This window comes from Phasianus colchicus, chromosome 7 (genome assembly GCF_987193195.1).
Source record: "Phasianus colchicus chromosome 7, bPhaCol1.hap1.1, whole genome shotgun sequence".
NCBI classification, from domain to species: Eukaryota; Metazoa; Chordata; class Aves; order Galliformes; family Phasianidae; genus Phasianus; species Phasianus colchicus.
In genome coordinates this window covers 19,493,072-19,513,803 of record NC_143442.1, presented here as the reverse complement: position 1 = coordinate 19,513,803, position 20,732 = coordinate 19,493,072, and the positions used below count along the sequence as shown (strand labels likewise).

Genomic DNA, 20,732 nt, shown 5'->3' with positions numbered 1-20,732 from the left:
TTGATTAATATACATTGTACAATGCAGACTGTTGCATTCTTGCAACATAAGCCACTTCTCTGACTCTTCTGCGCTGCATCCATATGTGGGATGATTAGAACAATGGCCTCATTGTAATTACACAGCTTTGGCCTTGTGTTGCAAAAAAATGAAGAGAGCTTCCAGAATTGCAGAAAGATCAAAGGTTGAAGGCAGGCACTAATGGCCTAATAGGCAGAGGTCTAAAAGTCAGCAAACTCCCTAACCCTGTAGGAGAAGTCTTTGTAACCTTGCTGCTGTTTTTGGATTACTGCTGCATACATATTTCTTCTCAGCTGGCAGCCCACATTTTTGTGGCAGATGCCCAGGTTCCTTTATTTCTTTCAAGTGGAAAAAGGAAAAGAATAAAAGAAAAAAGATAAAGAGAAGGAGAAAGGAAAAGAAAAAGAAGAAAAAAGAAAAAGAAAAAAGAAGAAGAAAAGGAAAAGGAAAAGGAAAAGGAAAAGGAAAAGGAAAAGGAAAAGGAAAAGGAAAAGGAAAAGGAAAAGGAAAAGGAAAAGGAAAAGGAAAAGGAAAAGGAAAAGGAAAAGGAAAAGGAAGAAGAAAAGGGAAAGGGACAGGGAAAGGGACGGGGAAAGGGACAGGAAAAGGAAAAGGAAAAGGAAGAAAAAAGAGAGAAAGAGAGAAAAAAAGAAAAAGGAAAAAAAAAGAGAAAAAGAGAAAAGAGTAAAGGAGAAAAAGAAAAAGAACAAAGAGAAAGGGAAAAAAAGAAAGAGAAAAGAAAGAGGAAAAAAATAAAGAAAAAGAGAAGAAAAGGAAGATGAAGAAGAGAAAAAGCAATATTCTTCAGTAACAAGTGAAGTGCTCCCATAGCACATAACTAAATATACATGCTTCCACTGTCTGTTGTTAAGCTGTTCAGGAAATAGCAAGCTATTATTTTTTGCTGCAAAGCTTTCCCTGTAGTATTAAGGTGTTAATGTTACGCTGTCACAGGTACTACTTGTTCTCGATATATCAGTAAAGTGTTTGGATGACCTCACCTGCAAGCTTCCTGAATTCTGTACACCATTTTGTAAAAGATTCCTGTTTTTTCATGATTGAATAAACTGTTTTTGAAACATTACTGTTTAAGTTTTACAGTTGAAGTTATTATTTTACTGTTGGCTTTAAGTCAAGCCACTGTTTTGTACCGAAGTAAACACACATGCTGGCTCAATTTTGTATTTGAAGTAAATGTCACTGATATTCACAAGAATATCAAAAATGCTATTAGTCCACATAATAGAGAGTAAGACATTTAATTTTGTGAGAGGAATGTTTCTTGATTTAAATCTCTCTAAAAGCCGTCATTCTCATATAATGATCAAGCACATTTTGAAAGTACAAATCCAGATAATCCATATGCACTATCTATGAGACTTCCTTGAAGGAGTTTGATAAATGCATCCCATATAGCTAGGGAAGAACAAGTTTAGAAATTTGCTGCTCTTTGTTGTGACCGGCGCTTAGTCAAAATTGGCAGTAGCTAACAGAGCAAGTATTGGTGAAAGTACTCAGGCTCAACAGCTAACACAATATTACACCAAGGAAGACAAGGAAGAAGTCAAACACGCAGCTATCCACTCTCACACACATCAATCTCAATCTCTTTGATGACTCAGCCAGCACTTAGCACTTCATCTATGATAAGCAGCATATAATCTTGCTGCACAATAGTGTAGCCTGTTATTTCTATAAGTCTTCCCCTCTCAGAAGTTTTACACAACCATGAAGCAGTGTTGTGGAAAACACGCTGGCAGCAATACAAAGATCCCACTGATGTGAAAGCCAAAGCCTTTTTATAAGCTGGGTGGTCAGGCTGCCAAGTAATGCTGTTTGTTAATGCTGAACACTGTGTGATTGTCAAAGCTAATGCAGTGTTTGATGAAGCAATATGGAACATAACAGGCAATGTTTGAATGAAGTAACCTATACATTTTAAACTATGTTCTGCTAGCTAAAATATAATTCCCAGTTCACAATATGCAATGCTAGAGATATGGAACAAGTAGAACTGTTTGCATATATCAAATCAAAACGATAGGGTTCAGATCTCTCCCTGGGAAGCCATCAGTAGGGATCATACTGGAGATCAGTGAAGGTGCATAGCTCCTGATTTCCATTTCCCATACATCAGAAGAGGTAGCAGTATCGTTACGAGGCCTTGCAAGATCGGCCTCATCCCAGATTTTGCAGGAAACCTCCAAGGGGGAAGAAAAGCGTGGAGAGCAGGGAAAGTCTGAGTAACCTTCTCAAGATATTTCCTCGCTTGCTTTAACCCACCGTTTAATGCCCCTATTCAGGCAGCATGAATCACGTTGCCTTTCCCCACTTGCCCCAAAAGCCCAGTGCTTTACCAGCACCAACACAGGCGCAGCCAGGGCTGCTGGGACACAGTGGGCATGGAGCAGGGCTCTGTGCTGCTGCTCTCCCCCACTCCTGCCCAGCAGGACAGGTGCCAAGCCTCTGGCTGTGCCCAGCTCACACCAGCCCATCCTCACTTCAGAGCGTGGTTAGCACCAAAAAATGCTTTTGCCTCAAAACTAGGCTCAATATGGCACAGATTGAACATCAAAACTTTCCAAAGTTTTGTTCTCACAAAAGAACTGATGCCAGAACACTGGAAACATCCAAAGAAATAAAAAGTTTTTCAAGCTCAGGTTAAGTACTATTTCCAGAAATGAGAACCAGGAGCAGATTTTTAAGGTAACATTTATAAATCTACAGTGCAGCCAAGTGGACACATTTTGAAAGTACTTACTCATTAGTCAGATTGCCACAATTGTTTGTGCAAGGGAAGATGCCATGCTCCAGCAGAGAGAAAATACAAACACAGCAGACATATTTTGACATTTCAGTTTCACACAAAAGAAAGCTCAGGCATTGCTCTTCTTGTAAGAAGAATGCATTGATGCACATAGGCATTTATAGAAGGATATTCCTCTTCAGTAAATACTCATGAATGTTGAATGCAAACAAAAGCCTAAAACAGGCAACCTTCATAACAGTGTGAGTCTGCAACATGCCCACCATTCCCACTGCAGGTTCTCCACAGGAGTGCCTGACATCTTCACTGCCTGGCAAGACTGTTCAAACTACTCTTCTGATTTTTCATGAAGACTGGTGCGCTTTATACAGACTCCAGTTTCAGCCATCCATTTTCAGTAGTGTAAATGAGAGGGAGTAAGAACACAGGAGTATAATCACTGTTACGGCAAAATATGTTTTTCTCCCTGCTTTTGTGAGTATACAGCTTTGCTTTCACCTTTAATTGCCATCACCAGGGAGAAAACCCAGATTTCCAGAATGTCCCATTAAAACTGTCAAAGCAATCCACACTTGTGAATGTGAATGAACCAAGTATTGCTAGATAGCATCATGCAATTAAGCAACATATACAGTGTATTTGTTTTTAAAAAGTAAAGCTATATTTAACTGTTTTCTTAACAACTCCCATGTGTGTGCAGCCCATCCTTCAGTTAAAAACTAACAGTACGAGAACAAATGGACACAGCAATGAAAATCTAATATTAACAGGATTTCAAGAGACTGTATATGACTGACTTACACTGGTCTTGTGTTAAGGACACAGGGCCATATCAACTCTGCCAGGTGAGCTGCTGTCAATAAAAAATGGAAGAAAATGCCTGAGAGGCAGCAAGAAAACAGCTTGCTGTCACACATGTCACATGAAGGTCCAATTTATTTGACTCCCTTCAAAATGCTCAAATAACTGCTGGGCAGCATATCAGGCATACAGAACAGCAGCTGGTTCAGCAGCTTATTTATTTACCTTCTGCTATCAGTTCATTAAGCAAATCAGCCTTGGTAATATATTGGTTGAAGCTTGGCATTTCTTTGAAGAACCGCTAATTACAACACAAGGTTATTATTAAGACTCTGCAGTACTCCAAGAAACTTAAGGTCATGCAAGCCAGGGATCAGCAAAAACACACTTTAATCTTAAAGACTCCTACAGACTGCTAAATGATCTCTATGCTTCTCTCCACAAAACAGCATGGATGCTTTTTCAGACTTAGCATTCAAAAATATTCTTCACAAAAGTGAAGTTCCACAACAGTAAATCAAGTTCTGGTTTTTGCTTTACGTTTTTTTATAATTAAAAGCAAATATTTGGACTGCAAAACACATTGTTTCCTGCCCCTTCCCACTACCACTCGGTGATGGCTGTTTTCTCCTTCCTGCTTCCTGTACAGAGCCAGGCAAGTTTCAAACTCCACAGTATTCTCAGGGCATCCCCAGCTTCTCCGCTACTGAGAATTTAAGATTTATAAGTGTGCTAGATGAGGACCAACTTGCAGCTAGAGATACTTACCAGCTGGATTAATGCTTCCTATTTCACTTTTCTAGAATTTGTCCAGAGAAAGCCTGGCTTCATTGCTGAAAGATGAAACTGCATTTTCTTCTTGGCCAAGGGGCTGGTGCTTCCCTGTGCACAAATGTGGCTGAAAAGTGCCAGCTCATGGGAAGAAGCTGACAATACAGCTGTGAACACACCTTCCTTTCTGTCCTGGCTCTGGGACATCAAGACAGGGCCAGCACACACAGAGGCCAACAACCTGGACAGAGCAGTGTTCCCCAGCATTGTAATTCATGAGTCAAACCGGATGACAACATGGCACACACGTCTTAGGCACAGAGACAGTAACACCCAAATCACCACTCCTGCAGCAAACAGGGAGCAGCTACACTGAGCCATGGCAGCACTGAGCTCCTGCTCGACGCAGACACGCGCGTACACACAGCCAAATGAGCTGGGACAGAGAAGCCGTGCAGTAGATAGAGGGCCTGAGAGCATGTTTCCTCTTGCTACACTGCCTTCTGCCTTAAGCATTTACACAGCCAGGCATGCAGTACAGGATGTGGTAAGTGATCTGGAGCCTCCCAGGCGGGAACGCCATCTCCTGCTTCATTCCCTCTGGGAACGAAGAAAAGAGAATTCATAACCCCAGGGCAGCTGGCTCCCTCATTGAAAGACTGCACTAATTAGTCCCCATTCTAGAAAATGAAGCAAAAAGGAAGGCAGCAGCCAACAGGACATAAAACGTATTATGAAACATGCATGTGACCCATATACTGTATAGTTTATGTCCGAAGAGCAACTGTCCCTTATATATGCTGTCTCAACTGTTCACAGTTTAATTAGTGCACAAAAATCCCCCGCTTGCAAGCTGGCCTTTCCCTTTGTACTTAGTAAAGCAATTACTCTTCCATAGCTAAAATCCATACAACGGGGTTCTCAATTAGCAGTGCAGGTTCCTTGCAAACACGGACTGCTCTGCTCCCGTGAGCCACTTTGCCTGCATGCAGGGAACTTGTGCATGCTGTACTGCAGTTCAGGTCTTTCGGTTCCAGAAGCACTGTAGAGACTTCTCTACTTGATGGTCAGCTTTCATCGCCAGATCACATCAGATAGCATCATAGTAGCTGAGAGAGTAGGTCTGAGTCCAGATTTGCAGTCTCTGGGCACATAAGAGCCCCATTGTTTACAACTCCACCAGAGCTCAGTATTTCATGCAAGGCCACCTCTGATGTCGATGAGCCAGCTATCTGAGCAGCAGCGTCAGCAGCAGCAGCATGAATCTGGTCCAGTGGGAATCCTATGTGTACTATAGTAGCTGACAGCATAAGCCACCTTTATAAAAAACTTTTCACACTGGACATGAAAATCATAGACACAAAAAAGCACGTAATTTCCACGCTAAACACCAAGCAGACACAGCTTTTTGGAAAACACTAGTCCCTTTCCATGCCCTTTCAGTAACAACTGTAAAGATTTGGGCAGCATGTCTTTACAGACAAACAGTTGGTATGCTAACTCAGTGCTGCACTCTGAGCTTACTGGTTGAGATGTCTCTCTTAATGTCTCTCTGAAGAAAGTACATTCGCTTTCACCAACTCCCAGGGAATCACTTCTAAATGAAATGCCAGTCACCTGTTTGCAGTATAATCTCTGTAGTTATTTAGACAGGTCTGGCCACAGAGCTACATAAAACAGGATAAAAATCCAACTCTGGAAGCTGCTGGGCAAACGAGACCACAGGGTGCTGCAAGTATTGAACCAATCAGTTCAGTAACAAAAGGAAAGTGTACCACAAATACAAAAGCATAATTCACAGCTCCTGCACCAGAGAAGGGACAACTGAACCCATCGAGTCTCTCAGGGAAGAAGCAGATCCTCTACAAGCTGAAGAACCAAAATGCATGTACAGAAAGTATGAACGTGGAACATGGATATACTTGGTGATGTCTGTTTATATCAGGCATACAAAGCCCCACTGCACGAGTTTTCAGGCACAACAGGCTACCCAAAATGTTGTTCTTCAAACCAAATACTATCAGACTTCAACAGTCTGGCTGTGATTTTCAGAGATGCTGAAAAACCAAAGCAACTGGATGGATATGTTTGCTGTAGCTATAGGAATTCCTAAGGAAAACATTACCACCCAACCCTGCATATAACAGTGTGGTGTTGGACTTGGAAGTGTTCTCACTCTAACGATGAGCTCATTATGCTCTATACCTGTGCAGCATCAAACACCATCTGGTCATTCACACATGGTGCATACAGCATTTCAGGGCACATCTGTTATTTGGAAGCCAGGATGCACATGTTATCATTGTAGCTATTCTATGCATAAGTTTCCTGTATGGACACATTAATTTTGCAGAATGTCTTCCTTCTGCTTAAAGCAAACTCCTTCCACAGTAAGTTGCCTTAACAGCCCCAAACCATTACTTTTATTTTCGTGCCATAGTTTGTTCCTAGTTAACTGCCTTGTCTAAACAAGCTATTAGAAAAGCACAGCCCCTCACTTTCCTAGTCAATATATAAACTGTAATAGCTTTTATAAAAGCAGAAAATTACTAAATTTCTAAATCCCTTTCTCATTCTGATTGGAGTGATCAAACTGCATTCCCGTGGAATGAACACACGTTGCCTCAAAAAAATCAAGTCTTGTTTGTTTCTGGTCTTTGGAATTTAAAGAACTCAGACAAAAAGCAAGTGAGGTAACCAGTGCATTCCCCTTTTACTTTCTCCAGCCATTAGACCAGGTGTTAATTGGTTTATTTATCAATAAGAACTGGGAGTATAAAAACGAATGCTAAACCTCTAACACAAAAAAGTAACACTTGTTACTTAAATGTCAGCTTTGTACTAAGCTACACATGCCCCATCACACGCAATAGCATGGAACAGTGGGGACATCGTGTGGCTACTTACTTTATTTACAGTTACATGTTCCCATTACTATTTTTAATTGATTTTTCAACCAGTTCTGAGAATTAGATGCAAATAAGGTAAGAAAGCCTGATGGCAATCGTATTTTCTTATCCAACTTCCCATCTACCACCCCATTTAATCGCTTATTAGTGATTGCTGTGCTCTACTTCTGCAGTCAATGCTTTCAGTTCTCTTTCTCATTCTGGGCTATATGCTTCCAAGTCAATTAAAAAAACAACAACAACAATAATAATGGGGGGAAAAAAGAACATCTAGGGAGCTTGAGGTAGGTTACATGGCAAGCCATGCATGAAAGTGAAAAACAACATTCTAATCTCATTTACTTAGATTTATAGTAGCGTTCATAATAGGTATGTCATTCCCAGATACTGGCATTCTACCAATGGGAAAAATACTATCAGGTGAAATATGGATGAAATGCAAATGCATATGTAAAGTACCTGTCAATGGAGTAAGCTAAGCAACCACAGGAAGTGAAAAGCCAGGAACACTTGTGAATCTGAACAGTGCTCCTTTCATCCCTTCCTTTCAAGGGAGAAACAATTTCAGGATAGATGTGTGTGCAGAAAAGGAGGTTGAGTGCTCTTCATGGACAATTCACACACTAAACCCCTCTCTCTTTTCACACTTTCAGCTACACAGTTTGAGGAAAGGGTCCCAAGGCAGCTCATGGGACAGCCACGGCTCTGTAAGCCAAGACCACCTTGACTTACTCACTCCTGACCATGTTGACTCAATCACTTTTTAAAACAAACAAAAAAAGAAAATCTGTTTAATTCTGAGGGCAATCATTTTTTTGTGGTTTGTGTGTATATATTTTCTCACCACAGGAAAGAAAAATGCTTTAAGTTTACACCTTTGAGCCATTTACTGGCTGTAACTAAACTGCTTATGGAAACTGGGACAGACTGCCAAATCCCAGAGCACATGCTCAAGGGTTCCCACAAGGACCTCTACAGTTTGCCCACAGTTTGAGTCCATTCAGTGTGTCACTCCAAACAGAAAGCAGTACTTGCCTCAGGTGTGTCTAATCCACTCAGGAGGTAAGTTGCTGAGCAGATCTTCCTTAAAGAACAGTGAACGTTCTGTTCTTCCACGCAAGATGTTCATGTTTTTCAGCAGGGACAGACTTTGTTATTTGCCAGTCAGAGGCGGCATCAGCTCAAGAAATGGGCTGCAGCAGAAACTGCAGTCCACATCTCAAACGGTCCACTGGCACTACAGATCAGAACTCACCCAAGCATACCAAGGCAACAGAGCATTTCTCAGCTCCAAATAGCATTGCCCACTAAATTGCCCACTTAAAATAATCACACTTAAAGTAAAACCAAAGCAGCCTAGGTTATTCTCCACGTTGAACACTTTGCTCAGACTCTGCTGAGACTGCACAGGTAAAAGATGTACAGAAGTTGCAAGGAAGGCAAAAAAATCTTTTTGCTACTACTTGTGACAAGTGGAGCTCACAGTGACACAAATGATCGACGCAGCCTACATCTGCTCCCACAAAACACGCCTCTCATCTTCCCTCACACTTGTCATCTACAGCAGTGTTAGCAACTACTTAGTGATTCACACTGAGAGTGTTTTTCCTGCATGCTCTTATTAAAGATTTTTGTCATCTAAATATTCACACATAAAACACTGAAACCAAGATTCACCTATGAGTTGAACCTGAATTTGCTTAAATCCACTAGAAAGTGGGCTCAGATCCATCTGCTCCAGGCTGAAGAGCCTGCGTAACATTGCTGTATAACACTACAAAAAATACCGTTTTATAGCCATTCTACCAAATCCCTTCTTACAGAGAAAAGCATACTGTTTTGTCAGTGCTATTACTTGTGATACAGTTGGCTATGAAAAAGAATTTATGGAAACGGGAGGGCTGGTCCAAGCAGCCAGAAGTACCACACTTCAGCACCAGGAAGGATTTCACAGCCATAGAAGAGGCAGGAGGGACTGCCCAGGAGCACTCTGCCTTATTCCCAAACCTGTGTGCCACACGTGGGGGATCACTGCACCGATGTCTTCATGTTCCACACTCAGAAGACTTCCCAGTGTGCCCCCAGTATGCACAAGCAAGTAGACCCATGAATATGATGATTACAGACACTCAACCCCAATAGAGGCTGTGCATCTCCCCACCATGGCACAAGAAAACAATCACCTGTGCTAAATAACAGTTGGCTAATGAACTACTAAAAATCACAGGTTGTGCTCCAGTCTGCAAAGGCTTCTGTTGAAGAAAGGTGTTGAGCAGCCAGTGAATCTCCACTTAGACAAGACAGCCTAACAAACAACTCTGAAAGGATCGTGCAAAGCCTGCTATCATGCTTGTATAGGCTGTTCACAACAAGGGACAAAGAATTGGCACCCTGGGGAGCCAAGCAATAGGTCATATCCTTCCCAGAAGAGTCTGTGATTTTTGGAATAAAGTAATCTGATGCACAGATGGATGAGACGATAAACAGTTTTTGGAGAGGAAAATGATAACGCTGGATTCTGAAACTAAGCACAGCAGGTAGCAAGCTTCCGGACGGGCGTTGAAAAGACTCATGCCATTTCCCGAAAGCAGATAAGCTTAATTCCTCAGATATGGAATTTTTACCTGTTAACCGTTACCATTACTAGGGAGCAACACCAGATCTCACACATACAATGCTAGCAAGAGCCCCCTCCACAGCTCCACAGGCCACAAGAAGTAAGCGGCCCTTCTATTACCAGGACACATGCTCAGGACTATCCAGGCATTGTGCTACTATAAATCTACCGGAAAGCATTTCACACAGCCACAAAAGAAACCTGCACTCACCGATGTGCCATTGTAGCTGACACTACTGTCCAGTCACTTAGGTTTAGCACTGTCAAAAGGAACAAGCTCATTTCCTGAGATTCATCACATTCATACTTAAATATGTGAAATAAATTGTTTAGGGAGATGTGGATTACAATGGAGCAAACGATAATCACAATTACAGGCAATTAGAAACTAATCTCTTTTCTAATGCTGAGCATGGTTCACTTCAAGTCAAACATGAGAAAAAACACTCATAGGACAGCTTGCCCTGTTGATACCAGCTTAAATATTTAAAGACCGGGAACAGCAGGCTTTAAGCATTTTCACTTTTTTTTCTCAGATTACGTTTGCTTTAGCAAAAGAACCTCAACAGTAATAATTAATAAAAATAGAACATACCAGGCAGGAGTTGCTGCAGACATTTCTGTGAGCCATATAAAATTGCCCTGCGAAAAATTAAAAATAATAATAATTTAAAAAAAAATAATGAACACGTAGGGATCACCTGGAGAGGTGACTTTCGAGAGCGACGGAACTTCCGCGCGTTGCGCGCAGCGTGTTTGGTGTATCTGACTGACGGCGCCCGCAGCGCTGCCTCCTACGTGGGGATACTTCCAAACCGGGGAAGCCAACACCAACGAAGGCAGCCCACGTGTTCGGCAGCTTCTGGCGACGGTGCAAACTCGATGCAACCGAAGCTTTGAACGCTTCCCTTCCCCGCACGCAGCCCCGCAGGCCCGGCAGCGCCGAGGCGGAGGGCCGTGCGCTGCACCCCGCCCCCCTCCTGCCGCCCGACGGCCCAGCGCGGCGCGGCCAAACCGTCCGAAACGACGGCGGCGAGCTCAAGCAACCGAGAGGCGATGAGAGCGGCTCCACGGGCCGGGCCGCGCGGGCGTCTGCAGAAGCGGCACCCGTGCAGCTGCCGCCCCCGCGGGTGCAGGCGGGGACGGGCGGCCCCGGGCGAGCTTCTCTGCGGGAAGCGGCGCGCGCGGGGGGCCCTCCCGGCGCCGCGGCCCCGCTCCCACAGCCGCACAAAACGCCTTTCTTCGCCGAGCGCCCCGCCGCGCCCCCGTGACGGCCGCCGGCCCCCCCGCCCCGCTCCCGGCCACCCGGCGCCGGCCCGGCCCCGCTCACCTCCGCACGTCGGGCGTGTCGCGGCCGGGTCCCGTAGAGGAGCGGCCCCGGGGAGCCGCCCGCCCCGTGTGGGGAGCGCGAGCGGCGACGGTTGGGGCGCGCGGCGGGAGCGGGAAGGAGCGCGCGAGGGAAGGGGCGCGCGCGGAGGGAGCAAAGCGCCGCGCGCGGCGCCAGGGGGCGGCCGAGGCCGGGGCCGGGCCTCTCGCCCCGACGGCCGGGCCGCGCAACGGCGCCGGGACCGCCGCTGCCGAGCGGGGCACGGCCCGGGGGGGCCGCCAGACATCGGCAAGTGCAGGCGGGCGTCCCACGGGAGCCGCAGCGACGCCGGACCGCCCCGTCTGTGCTCGCCGGCAACGTGACGATAGGGCAGAGTAGGGCAGGGCAGGGCAGGGCTCCGGGCTGCGACGGCGCGGCCGGATCAGCCCCGCGTCTCTCCCGTCCCGCGCCCCGCGGGCCCCGGAGATGCGGCGCGCGCGGGCGCCCCATTGGCCGTTGCTAGGTGACGTGCGCCGCGCCCACGTGACCGGAGTTAAATGCCGCCCCGGCGGCGCGCGGCGCCGCACAGCCCGTCCCGCTGGCGGCGGCGGGAGCGCGGTGCCCGCCCGGCCCGGCGGCGCAGCGCAGCGCGGGGGGCGGCAGGATGGCGCCGCGGTCCTGAGCGCCGCGCCCGGTGGGGACGGCGCTGGGCGGGGTGCCCCGGGCGGGAGGGGGCCGCGGGATGACCGGCGTCCTGCCGAGCCCGGCGCCGGACATGCACGCCAGCCAGCTCTCGGCCGGCGGCTATCAGCAGCACGGCCTGCACAAGCCGCAGGAGTCCCCCACGCTGCCCGTCTCCACCGCCACCGACAGCAGCTACTACGCCAACCGGCAGCCCTACGGCCAGCCGGTGCCCTGCCCCTACGCGCCCGGCGCCGCCCCCTTCCCCGCCAAGCCGGGCTACGACCCGGGCTACGCGGCCGCGTACGGCTCCTACGGGCCCTACGGCGCCGGGGCCTCGCCGGCCGCCAACGACTCCGGTACGTCGCGACCCGGGGCCGGGGGGAGCGGGGCGGCCGTCGGGGCGGGCGGGGCGCGGGCGCGGCTCTTCACTGCGCCGCTTCCGCCGAGCAGAGAAGGAGGAGTGCGAGCCCGAGGTGCGGATCGTCAACGGGAAGCCCAAGAAGGTCCGCAAGCCGCGCACCATCTACTCCAGCTTCCAGCTGGCGGCCCTGCAGCGCCGCTTCCAGAAGACGCAGTACCTGGCGCTGCCCGAGCGCGCCGAGCTGGCCGCCTCCCTCGGCCTCACCCAGACCCAGGTAGGGCTCGCCCGGCGCCGCTCGGCCCGACGGGGCGGCCACGGGGCTGACGCCGCTCTCCCGCAGGTGAAGATCTGGTTCCAGAACCGCCGCTCCAAGTTCAAGAAGATGTGGAAGAGCGGCGAGCTGCCCGCCGAGCCGCCCCCGCGCCGCAGCGCCTCGCCGCCGCCCCCTGCCTCGCCGCCCGCCTGGGACTTCGCTCCGCACTCGCGCGCGGAAGGCGGCCCCCCCAGTCCCGGCCCCGCCGCGGCCTTCCTCGGCAGCTACGCGTGGTATCCGCCCGGCCCCGCGCCGTCCGCCGCTCCCCTCCCTCAGCACCACCACGGCGGCGGCGGCGGCGGCATCTTCTAGGGGACGGCGGGTCATCCCCCTTTTTATTTTTTTAACGTCGATAGGTGCCTTTGCGGAAGACCTCATTCTGATGTTGGGGACTGAACAAAAAAGCAAATAAAAATAAAGCGATTTTAAAAAATTTAAAAAAAAGATACATAATTTTTATATGTAGGTTTAAAGCCGGATCGTCTCGCCGTCCCGTCGCCCCCCGCGGCCGTGCACGGGAGTCCCTCTCCGGTGCCCCCGGGCGGGATCGGGCCCCGACGGAGCCCCCTCGGCACGCGGCTGCCAGCGCGGCGCTGAGAGCCGTGACACGAAATAAACAAACAAAGGGTATTTTGGTTATTTATTATGGAAAACTTCAGCGCTCTTTCGTGTTTCTTTTACAGGAAGCAGAGATTATTTAAATAAATTATTGTTTCCACGGTGCCAGCGCTCCGTTTCTTTGGGGACGGGGGTGGTCGGGGCCGTCGGTCCGGGCCCGATGCTGACCTGGGCCGGAGCGGTCCCCCCTCGACATCCCATCGCCGCCGCACGAGCGGGCTCGGGGCGCCGGTCCCGTCCCGTACCCCGCTCCCGCCCGCGCGGCGCTCTCCTCCCGCAGCCCCGCGTGGCGGCTCTGAATCGTTCCTCGCGGCTCCGGCAGCGCGAAGCCCCGCCGCCCGCTGGGCGCACACCGCTCTCGGAGCGTCCCCGGCCGTGAGGTGCACTGCTGGGAGCCTCGGGGAGGGCTTTTAGGGGTGTGGGCGCAGATGGGCGGAGGAACGGGAGAAAGGAGGGGGAGAGGGACGACTGCGAGGGAGGGGAGAGCGGGAGAAACAAAGGGGGCCGCTGCCCGGGGACGCTCCCGCGGGGACGCGGGTGGCAGCGCGCAGGGAGGGAAGCGGCGGGGAGACGGGCGGAGGGACCCCCGGAACACGGACCCGCGTGGCGGGGAGCACCCGCGGTGTCGCAGCGTGCGGTGGGAGGGCGGCGTGTCCCGTTCTCGGCGGCCCGCTCCGCCCGGGGCCGCCGTCGGGGGCCGGGAGCCGCGCAGCGCTCCGCGAGAGCGGGGCATCCCGCGCTCCTCCCTTCTCCCTCTCCGCGCTCCGCCACTTCGCCCTTTATCGAGCAGCCCCCCGAGCAACCCCGGCACCCGGCTCGGGTGCCGCATGGGCCGGCGCTGCTCCTCGCACCCGCGTCCTCCGGCCCGAGGGCACGGGTCGGGCTGCGTCGAGAAGCGGGGCCGCCGAGAACGGGACGAAGCGCCCCGTGCGGTCCCGCCGCGTCGCCCATGGAAGGTCCGTGGGGCTCTTCCCGGCACCGCCCCCCCACCGCCTTCCACCCCCTCCCGTCGGTCCCCGTCGAGGGGCTGCGGGTGTCGGCGGCGCTCGGCGGGTGGGCGCCGCGCTCGTGTGCCCCGGTGAAGAGCAGAGCCCGAGAAATTCAATTAGAGCGGCTCTGGCGAAAGGAGTTATTTGAGGCATGAATGTCTCCCCTAAAGCCGCAGCAATCATGTGGCATTAGGCACTTCCGGAATCCTATAGCCAACTTGAAAAATCCCAGACCCCTTTTTTCCCTAATTTTTGCTCTGATCTGTAATTTTATCCACATTTGCACCAGTTTGAGCATTCTGGCTCTCCCATCTGAAAGCCTGCAATTACTATATAATTCTTCGCAATTTCACATGTCCTAATATGGACTGTAATTTTTGCGCAAGACAATTTCCTGCTATTTCAAGCATCAACATTGTCAAAGTTGTATGTACATAATAAATGGGAATATCAATGCATAGTTTTTAGCATAACATCTTGACTCCTCGATAATTATATCCGTTCGGAGCCTACGCAGAATTAGCCTGAATTGCATGGTAACTGCCGCTGCTTTAAAATTTTTAAAAATTACTCATAATTTTCCCAAAGATTACCAAGATCTCGAGTGCACAATGTCATCAGCGTAATGAAGAGTAAACATTTATGCTAATAATCTGCAATTTTTTTCATCAGCTATAAAGACAGAGGCTATATAGCAGAAAATTTCAGTCATATTCTGCGAGAGCGGAGCCGCGAAAAGGCTCCGCGCCCGGAGCGCGTTTCGCTCCGCGGATCTCAGCCCACGCCGCGCTCCCAGGACGCGATCCCCGCGCTCGGCCGCTCTTTCCCCCCTTCTCTCCCTCCGCAGCCCTACCGCCCGGCTCTCCCCTCCGCACCCCGCAGCCCGACCCGCGCTCAGCGCCCGTCGCTGCCGCGGAGCGCCGCGCCCGGAGCCCGGAGAGCCGCCGCCGCCGCCGCCCCGGGGCCAGGTGAGTGCGCGCCGCGAGGCGCGGGGACACCGCCGCGGAGGGGCCGGGGCCGAGCGGGGATCCGACGCGGGTTCGGGGCCGCGATCCCCGCCGCGCTCGGGGGTTGCGGGGCCGCGGAGCGCCCGGGCGGTGCCGCGGGTGTTTGGGGGGGGGGAAGGAGGGTGACGGACGCCGAGCTGCTCCCCACGGGAGTCGAGGGGAGAGCGCGGGGCCGCTTTCCCTCCTGTTCGGCGGAGGGGTGCGGGGCTCGGACTCTCCGACCGTTTGCGGTTTCAGGGCCGCTCTGCGCTTGGCCGTCGGATTGACACCGCAGGCACTCGCGGGGCCTCGCGGGGACGCTCCGAGGGGATTTTTTTTATTATTATTATTTTTTCTTTTCGGGTGGAAGACGTGAAAGAGGTATCCGTTGTTTGGCAGTGCCGCTCAGTCCGTCTTCATTACTTCAACATTGTGCATTTGCTAATTTGGAAGCCCCTTCCCATTGACAGCGCTGCTCCATACACCTGCAAGCAATTTGCAGCGCCGAATTGCGGGATGGCAGCTCGCACCTACCGCTTTTTTTTTTTTTTTTCCTTCGCTTTTCTCAATGCGCAGCAAATTTGGCTTTCAGTGCGTTATCTCTTTTGTTAATGCAAAAAGATTCCCTGGGCGAAAAAATTGCTCATAATTACCAGAGAGATGGGGAAACTGCATTAGAATAAATAAACCTGAAATTACTGTAATTATGTTGTGTTTGATGGGCTCGGCTTGTAATCAAGAAGAGAATACAGTGAAATGATGCTGACCCTCTTGGGTTTGCAGCTGTACGCGCACTTTGGGGTCTTTTTTCGCAGAAAGAGTCATTTTGATCATCATTAAGCTGTGTGTAACCTATTTCCGAAGTGTTTGAAAATGAGGGGCGCTTTTTTTTTTTTTTTTTTTTCCCCGACGAGGGAAAAAATAGATCTCCAAATAGATCTCCAAATTACGCTTCGCCACTCGCAGCCCCATCCGCGGAACTGTGCGCGCGGGGCGACGGCTGTTAAAGGGACAATGCTGGAAAACGGGGCTTAATCATTGTAATGAGGTATTGTCTCAATAGAAGCACCTTCGGATTATTCCGAGTTTAATTAATATCGTCATTACGAATATCTCCGAATTAGACATGTGACGAACCCCTCGTCAGCGACGAGGCAGAATTAGTGAGGCCCGGCTTGAGAGTCGCGTCTCTTAGAGAACAGTGAGAAAAGACCCTCTGCTCGGGACCGCCTCGCTGGGGCAGAGCTCCCCGTTTCTGTGCTCGTGCCGTAAGCTTGGCGTTGGGCCGTCACCCTCGCTCCGCGAGGACCGGCGCGGGTCTGCGGGCACTGCGCGGCCGCGGGCTTCGGCCGCAGCTCCCGGTCCCGGTGCGCGGAGCTCCGGAGAAGGGTTCTCCGGGCCGGGCCGGGCCGCGCTGTGTGCGCGCTCTGTGAGTGGGCACGAGGCCGAAGCCCCGAAGTTCCGAAGCCCGGAGCTGCCCGTGGGGAGCTGTGCGGGTACCCGTCGGGCCCACGTTGCGCGCACGGAGCCCTTTCGGGCCGCCCAGCGAGACATGGACCACGCGGAGCTCTTTTTCCAAACCATAATTTTACTGTCTCAAAGAAACTTTATAACTTATGTACAAAGGTTTGTGTGGTTTTTTTTTTGTTTGTTTTTGCTTTTTTTTTCCTTCCCCAAATACAAAGCAATAAGTTAACATTCTCAATATAAAACTAAACTTTGACATATAGACACGAAACACAGCTGAGCTCAGGTATCACATCTTCCGAGGGTCACAAGAAAATGGCAAATCTCCGTACACAAAGCGTCATGTCGTACAGCCACACGAAACGGAAATCGGAATTAAAAAAGAAAAAAAAAAAAAGAAAAAGGAAAAAAGAAAAAAGAGAGAAAAAAAAAAAGCTAAATTTGTGCAACATGTTTACAGAACAATAAGGATTAAGAATCAAATATGTACAGCGGGAGCTCCCGCGCTCCGGGACGGGCCCCGCACTGCGGAGCGAGGGGTGCGCGGTCCCCCCGCCGCCTCCGTGCCGCGTCCGCACAGCGCTCCGCGGAGCCGCTCGGGGCGGGGAGCTGCGCGCGGCCGTCCTTTGTTCGGCGCGGGGCGGTGCGCGGCGTTGGGGCCGGGGATCTCCGCAGCAGCGAAGTAGAAAAGCGATGGGAAAAGTTACAAAGCGCGTCCTTCCGTGCGGCGTTTCGGTTTTGTTTTGTTTTTTGCTTAGTTTTTGGACGGGGAAACGGCACCGGGCTCTTTTGCCGGAACCGCCCGCTCCGCGGCCGGCCGCGCCCGGAGCTCCTCAGCGGTAATTCGGTCAATAAATAAAATCCCTTTCTTCCCCTTAGACAACAACAAAAAATATACAGATGGACGGGGAAAGAGACAGGAAACGGAGAAGGGAACACGCTCGGGTCGCGGTACGCCCGCTGCCCCGCACCGCCGGGCCGCATCCGTGACCCAGATCCCACACAACACAGACAGAGGGGCGGCCCCGATTGTCCCCCGGCCGCGTTCCGTCAGCTGCCGCCGGCGGGGACGCGCCGTGTCGCATCTGTGCCCGGAGCGGGAGGGCCAGGCCGGCTGCTGGCGCGCCTTTGTCCTCTTCTCCTTCGTACTCCTCTCGGTTTTGTTTTGTTTTCCTTTTTTTTTTTTTTTCTTTTTTTCTTTTCCTTTTTTTTTTTTTTTTTTTTTGTCCGTGATAATTTGATTTTTTTTTTTTTTTTTTCCGGCTCGCGGCGGGGAAAAACGTGCTCGGGCTCACATAAGCTGCGGCTGCTGCATAGCTTCTTGGTGGGCCGAGGGGTACCACGACGTGTAGCTGGGGATGTAGGTGCCGGCGCTGCCCGAGGACGTCTTCCCGGAGGCGGAGGAGGTGTTCCACACGGCGGGCACCGGGGGAGAGCCTCCGGACAGGGCCCGGCCGTTGCTCAGAGCGCCGCTCTCCAGGGCCGCCCCTCCCTGCTTCATCAGCTTCTTGAATTTGGAGCGCTTGTTCTGGAACCAGATCTTCACCTGCAACGGCAGCGCGGCACGGCTCAGCGCGGCCCGGCCGGGCCCTCGCTCTCGCGCTGCCCGCCCCGACGGCCCCCGCCCGCCTTCGCCCCGCGGTCCCCCCGCGCCCCGGCCGCCCCCGCGCCGTGTCCCGCTCCCTCTGACCTCGCCCCCCCCGCCTCCCGCAGCCCGGCCGGGATCGGCCCCGCGGACGGGACGGGCGCGTGGCTTCGGAACGAGCGGCCCCGCCGGACCGGGCCCGGGGCCGCGGGGCGCGTAGGGGCCGTACCTGAGTCTGGGTGAGTCCCAGAGAGGCCGCGAGCTCGGCTCTCTCGGGCAGGGCCAGGTACTGGGTTTGCTGGAACCTCCTGTTCAGAGCCTGCAGCTGCAAACTGGAATAAATAGTCCTGGGTTTGCGGATTTTTTTCCCTTTCCCATTAAAGCGAACTTCCCCTCCTTCTACCACAGTGCTTTTCTCCGATTCGGCCCCTACAACCACAAACGGTGCACAGTAAATAACAGTGATAGCAGCGAGAGAACAGCAGTAACGGCGACGGTAACAAGCGCAGCGCTCACGGCGACGGGGCGGCGGAGCGCCGCAGCGCCAACAAAGGCTCCGCGCGGCGGTGGCAGCCCCGGCTCCATCCCAGCAAAGTTCGCTATTTTTACCGGCTGCAGTCGAGGTTTAATTACCCTTAATTGCGCACATTGTTTATAGCGCTACGCAATAAATAATGACGGGGACCGCTCCGCGCGCAGCTGGGCTGGGTCCGCTCCGCTCGGCGCCCGCTCCCCGCGGCCCCGGCCCCGCCCGGCTCACACACAGCGCTCCGCGATGCCGCCTCGCTCCCCCCCCGGCGGATCTGCTTCGCTCCGCGCCCCCCGCCCCCGGCACCTACCTGTCTCCTCCAGCCGGGGCTGGGCCAGGCCGGAGCTGTTGGGGTAGGGCTGCACTGAACTGATGTAGGGGTTGCCGGAGTGGCTGCTCACCGAGTTCACATAGGGGTAGCCCAGCGGTCGGGAGAAGGACGAAGCTGTGCTGTACGCGCTGTCGGGCTGCGAGTGGCCCGCGGAGTGTAAACAGTGCATGGAATAGTGTCCGTGGGACATGGGAGAAGGAGACATTTGCTGGCCGGGCGGCCCGAACTCCATAAAGACGGCCTTCCCCGAGACGGGGCTGTTTAGACTCTCAGGCATGGTGGTCATGGTCATTTCTCGCCGCTGGGTCTGTGTGTGTGCTCTCTCTTCAGCGTGCCTTTTGGGGGTCTGTTGTGTTTCTCAGGACGGGAAAGAACCCAATTTAAGCGGAACAGGGTTTTCACTTTCCATTCATAAGAAAATGGAGTTTGTCTCTTTGAAAAGTCTGAGCGTGATGCCGCTCATCTACACAAACTCGCCTAAAAGCTTTGACTCATCCGAGCCGATGAATATTCATGAGCCGGCGGAGCTGATTGGTTCCCCGTCTTGCATAATCGCTTTGGATTGGTCCGAGCCGCTCGGGGCTCGCCCGGACCCCGGTGAGCGCGGAGAGCCGCGCCGGCAGCGCCGCGCCTCCCGGCCGCACGCCCCGACGGCACCGCTGGACGGCCGGGAGCCGCCGCGACCGGGGCCGGGGCCGGGAGGCATCGCCCCCGGCTCGGAGAGAAGCGCGGGGACGGCCCCGAGGCTCTCCGGAGCCGCTCCGGCCGCGGACAGAGCCGCGCACGCCGCGCGGTGCCCGCTCCCCGCCGGGGTCCCGCCCGCCCTCGGGCCGCGTCCGCCCGGGCACCGCTCCTAACGCGGGGGGGGGTTGAGATGGGAACCCAGCGCGGGGGAACGCGGCTCGCCCCGCTCGGCCCGACGCGCGTTTGAGCTGAGCTCGCAAACTTCCGCGTGCGTGAGCAGGGAGCGAGGTGGGACTTGGGAGATCCTCCCCAGAAAGCCCGCGATGAATCCCAAATTACTTTGTTGGATAATTAGAAAGTGTCGGTAATTATTTCTTTCATAATTCAGCGGTGTGACTGTAACAGGAAAATGATCCCGCGAAAGTTCACACGTGCAGATGTATTCGTTACCGACTCATTTGATTAAATGCTAGTCTCAAGTGCTCGGCTCCCAGCTGAAGGCGGCCCCATTAGCATAACACTGATGTTTAATTTTCATACGCATAATTAGCCGTATATTGAACGCTAATAGCAACACGCGGCCTCCCGGCGCTGAGCACCGGGCTGTGAGCCGGCCCGGCTGAACCTCCCTGCGCACCGAGGCCGTCGGGGCGCGCAGCGAGCGGGGCCCGGGTCCTCGCGGTCAGACCCAGCCGGGCAGAGGGAGGCCCCGAGGAACGCTCCGTTCCCAGCCGCACACGGTCGCGCCGAGGCCGCGGAGCCCGGGCGGGAGCGGGGCCCGTGGCACAGCCCCGACTCTGCTGGTGCTGGCTTCGCAGAGCTGACACGAACGTGACCCAATCTCCGCTTCGTTCTTTTTTTTTTTTTTTTTTTTTTTTTCCTCATTAGTCGCTCTGTCGGTTTTAATTGCCCATTTCCTAACGCCTCTTTTACTTCCTCCCCTCTCTCTCTCTCTCTCTCTTTTTTTTTTTTTTTGTTTTGTTTTGTTTTGTT

At 52.5% G+C, this 20,732-nt stretch overlaps 3 protein-coding genes across 4 annotated transcripts in view; 1 reads left to right on the top strand and 2 right to left on the bottom strand.

The window, feature by feature from the left end:
• The window catches only part of ITGA6 (integrin subunit alpha 6), a 114,598-nt gene extending 103,328 nt beyond the window's left edge, over positions 1–11,270 (bottom strand). The window contains exons 1-2 of one of the 2 annotated variants that reach the window (XM_090144028.1): positions 11,217–11,270; positions 10,482–10,528 (exon numbers count right to left, since the gene is read on the bottom strand). The gene's annotated coding sequence lies outside the window, so the exon portion shown is untranslated. The remainder of the gene's footprint in view (positions 1–10,481; positions 10,529–11,216) is intronic. The other variant, XM_031599471.2, reaches the window with a different exon arrangement.
• Positions 11,271–11,851: 581 nt separating this feature from the next.
• On the top strand, positions 11,852–13,223 carry DLX2 (distal-less homeobox 2). Its single transcript, XM_031599419.2, has 3 exons — positions 11,852–12,232; positions 12,327–12,511; positions 12,578–13,223. Exons 1-3 carry the CDS (start codon positions 11,935–11,937, stop codon positions 12,860–12,862), a joined length of 768 nt encoding a protein of 255 aa, XP_031455279.2. The 5' UTR covers positions 11,852–11,934; the 3' UTR covers positions 12,863–13,223.
• A 4,650-nt stretch (positions 13,224–17,873) lies between these two features.
• On the bottom strand, positions 17,874–19,702 carry DLX1 (distal-less homeobox 1). The gene is made up of 3 exons (XM_031599420.2): positions 19,035–19,702; positions 18,425–18,624; positions 17,874–18,156 (listed from the first exon to the last, which is right to left on the bottom strand). Exons 1-3 carry the CDS (start codon positions 19,345–19,347, stop codon positions 17,902–17,904), a joined length of 768 nt encoding a protein of 255 aa, XP_031455280.1. The 5' UTR covers positions 19,348–19,702; the 3' UTR covers positions 17,874–17,901.
• Between the last annotated feature and the right edge of the window lie 1,030 nt (positions 19,703–20,732).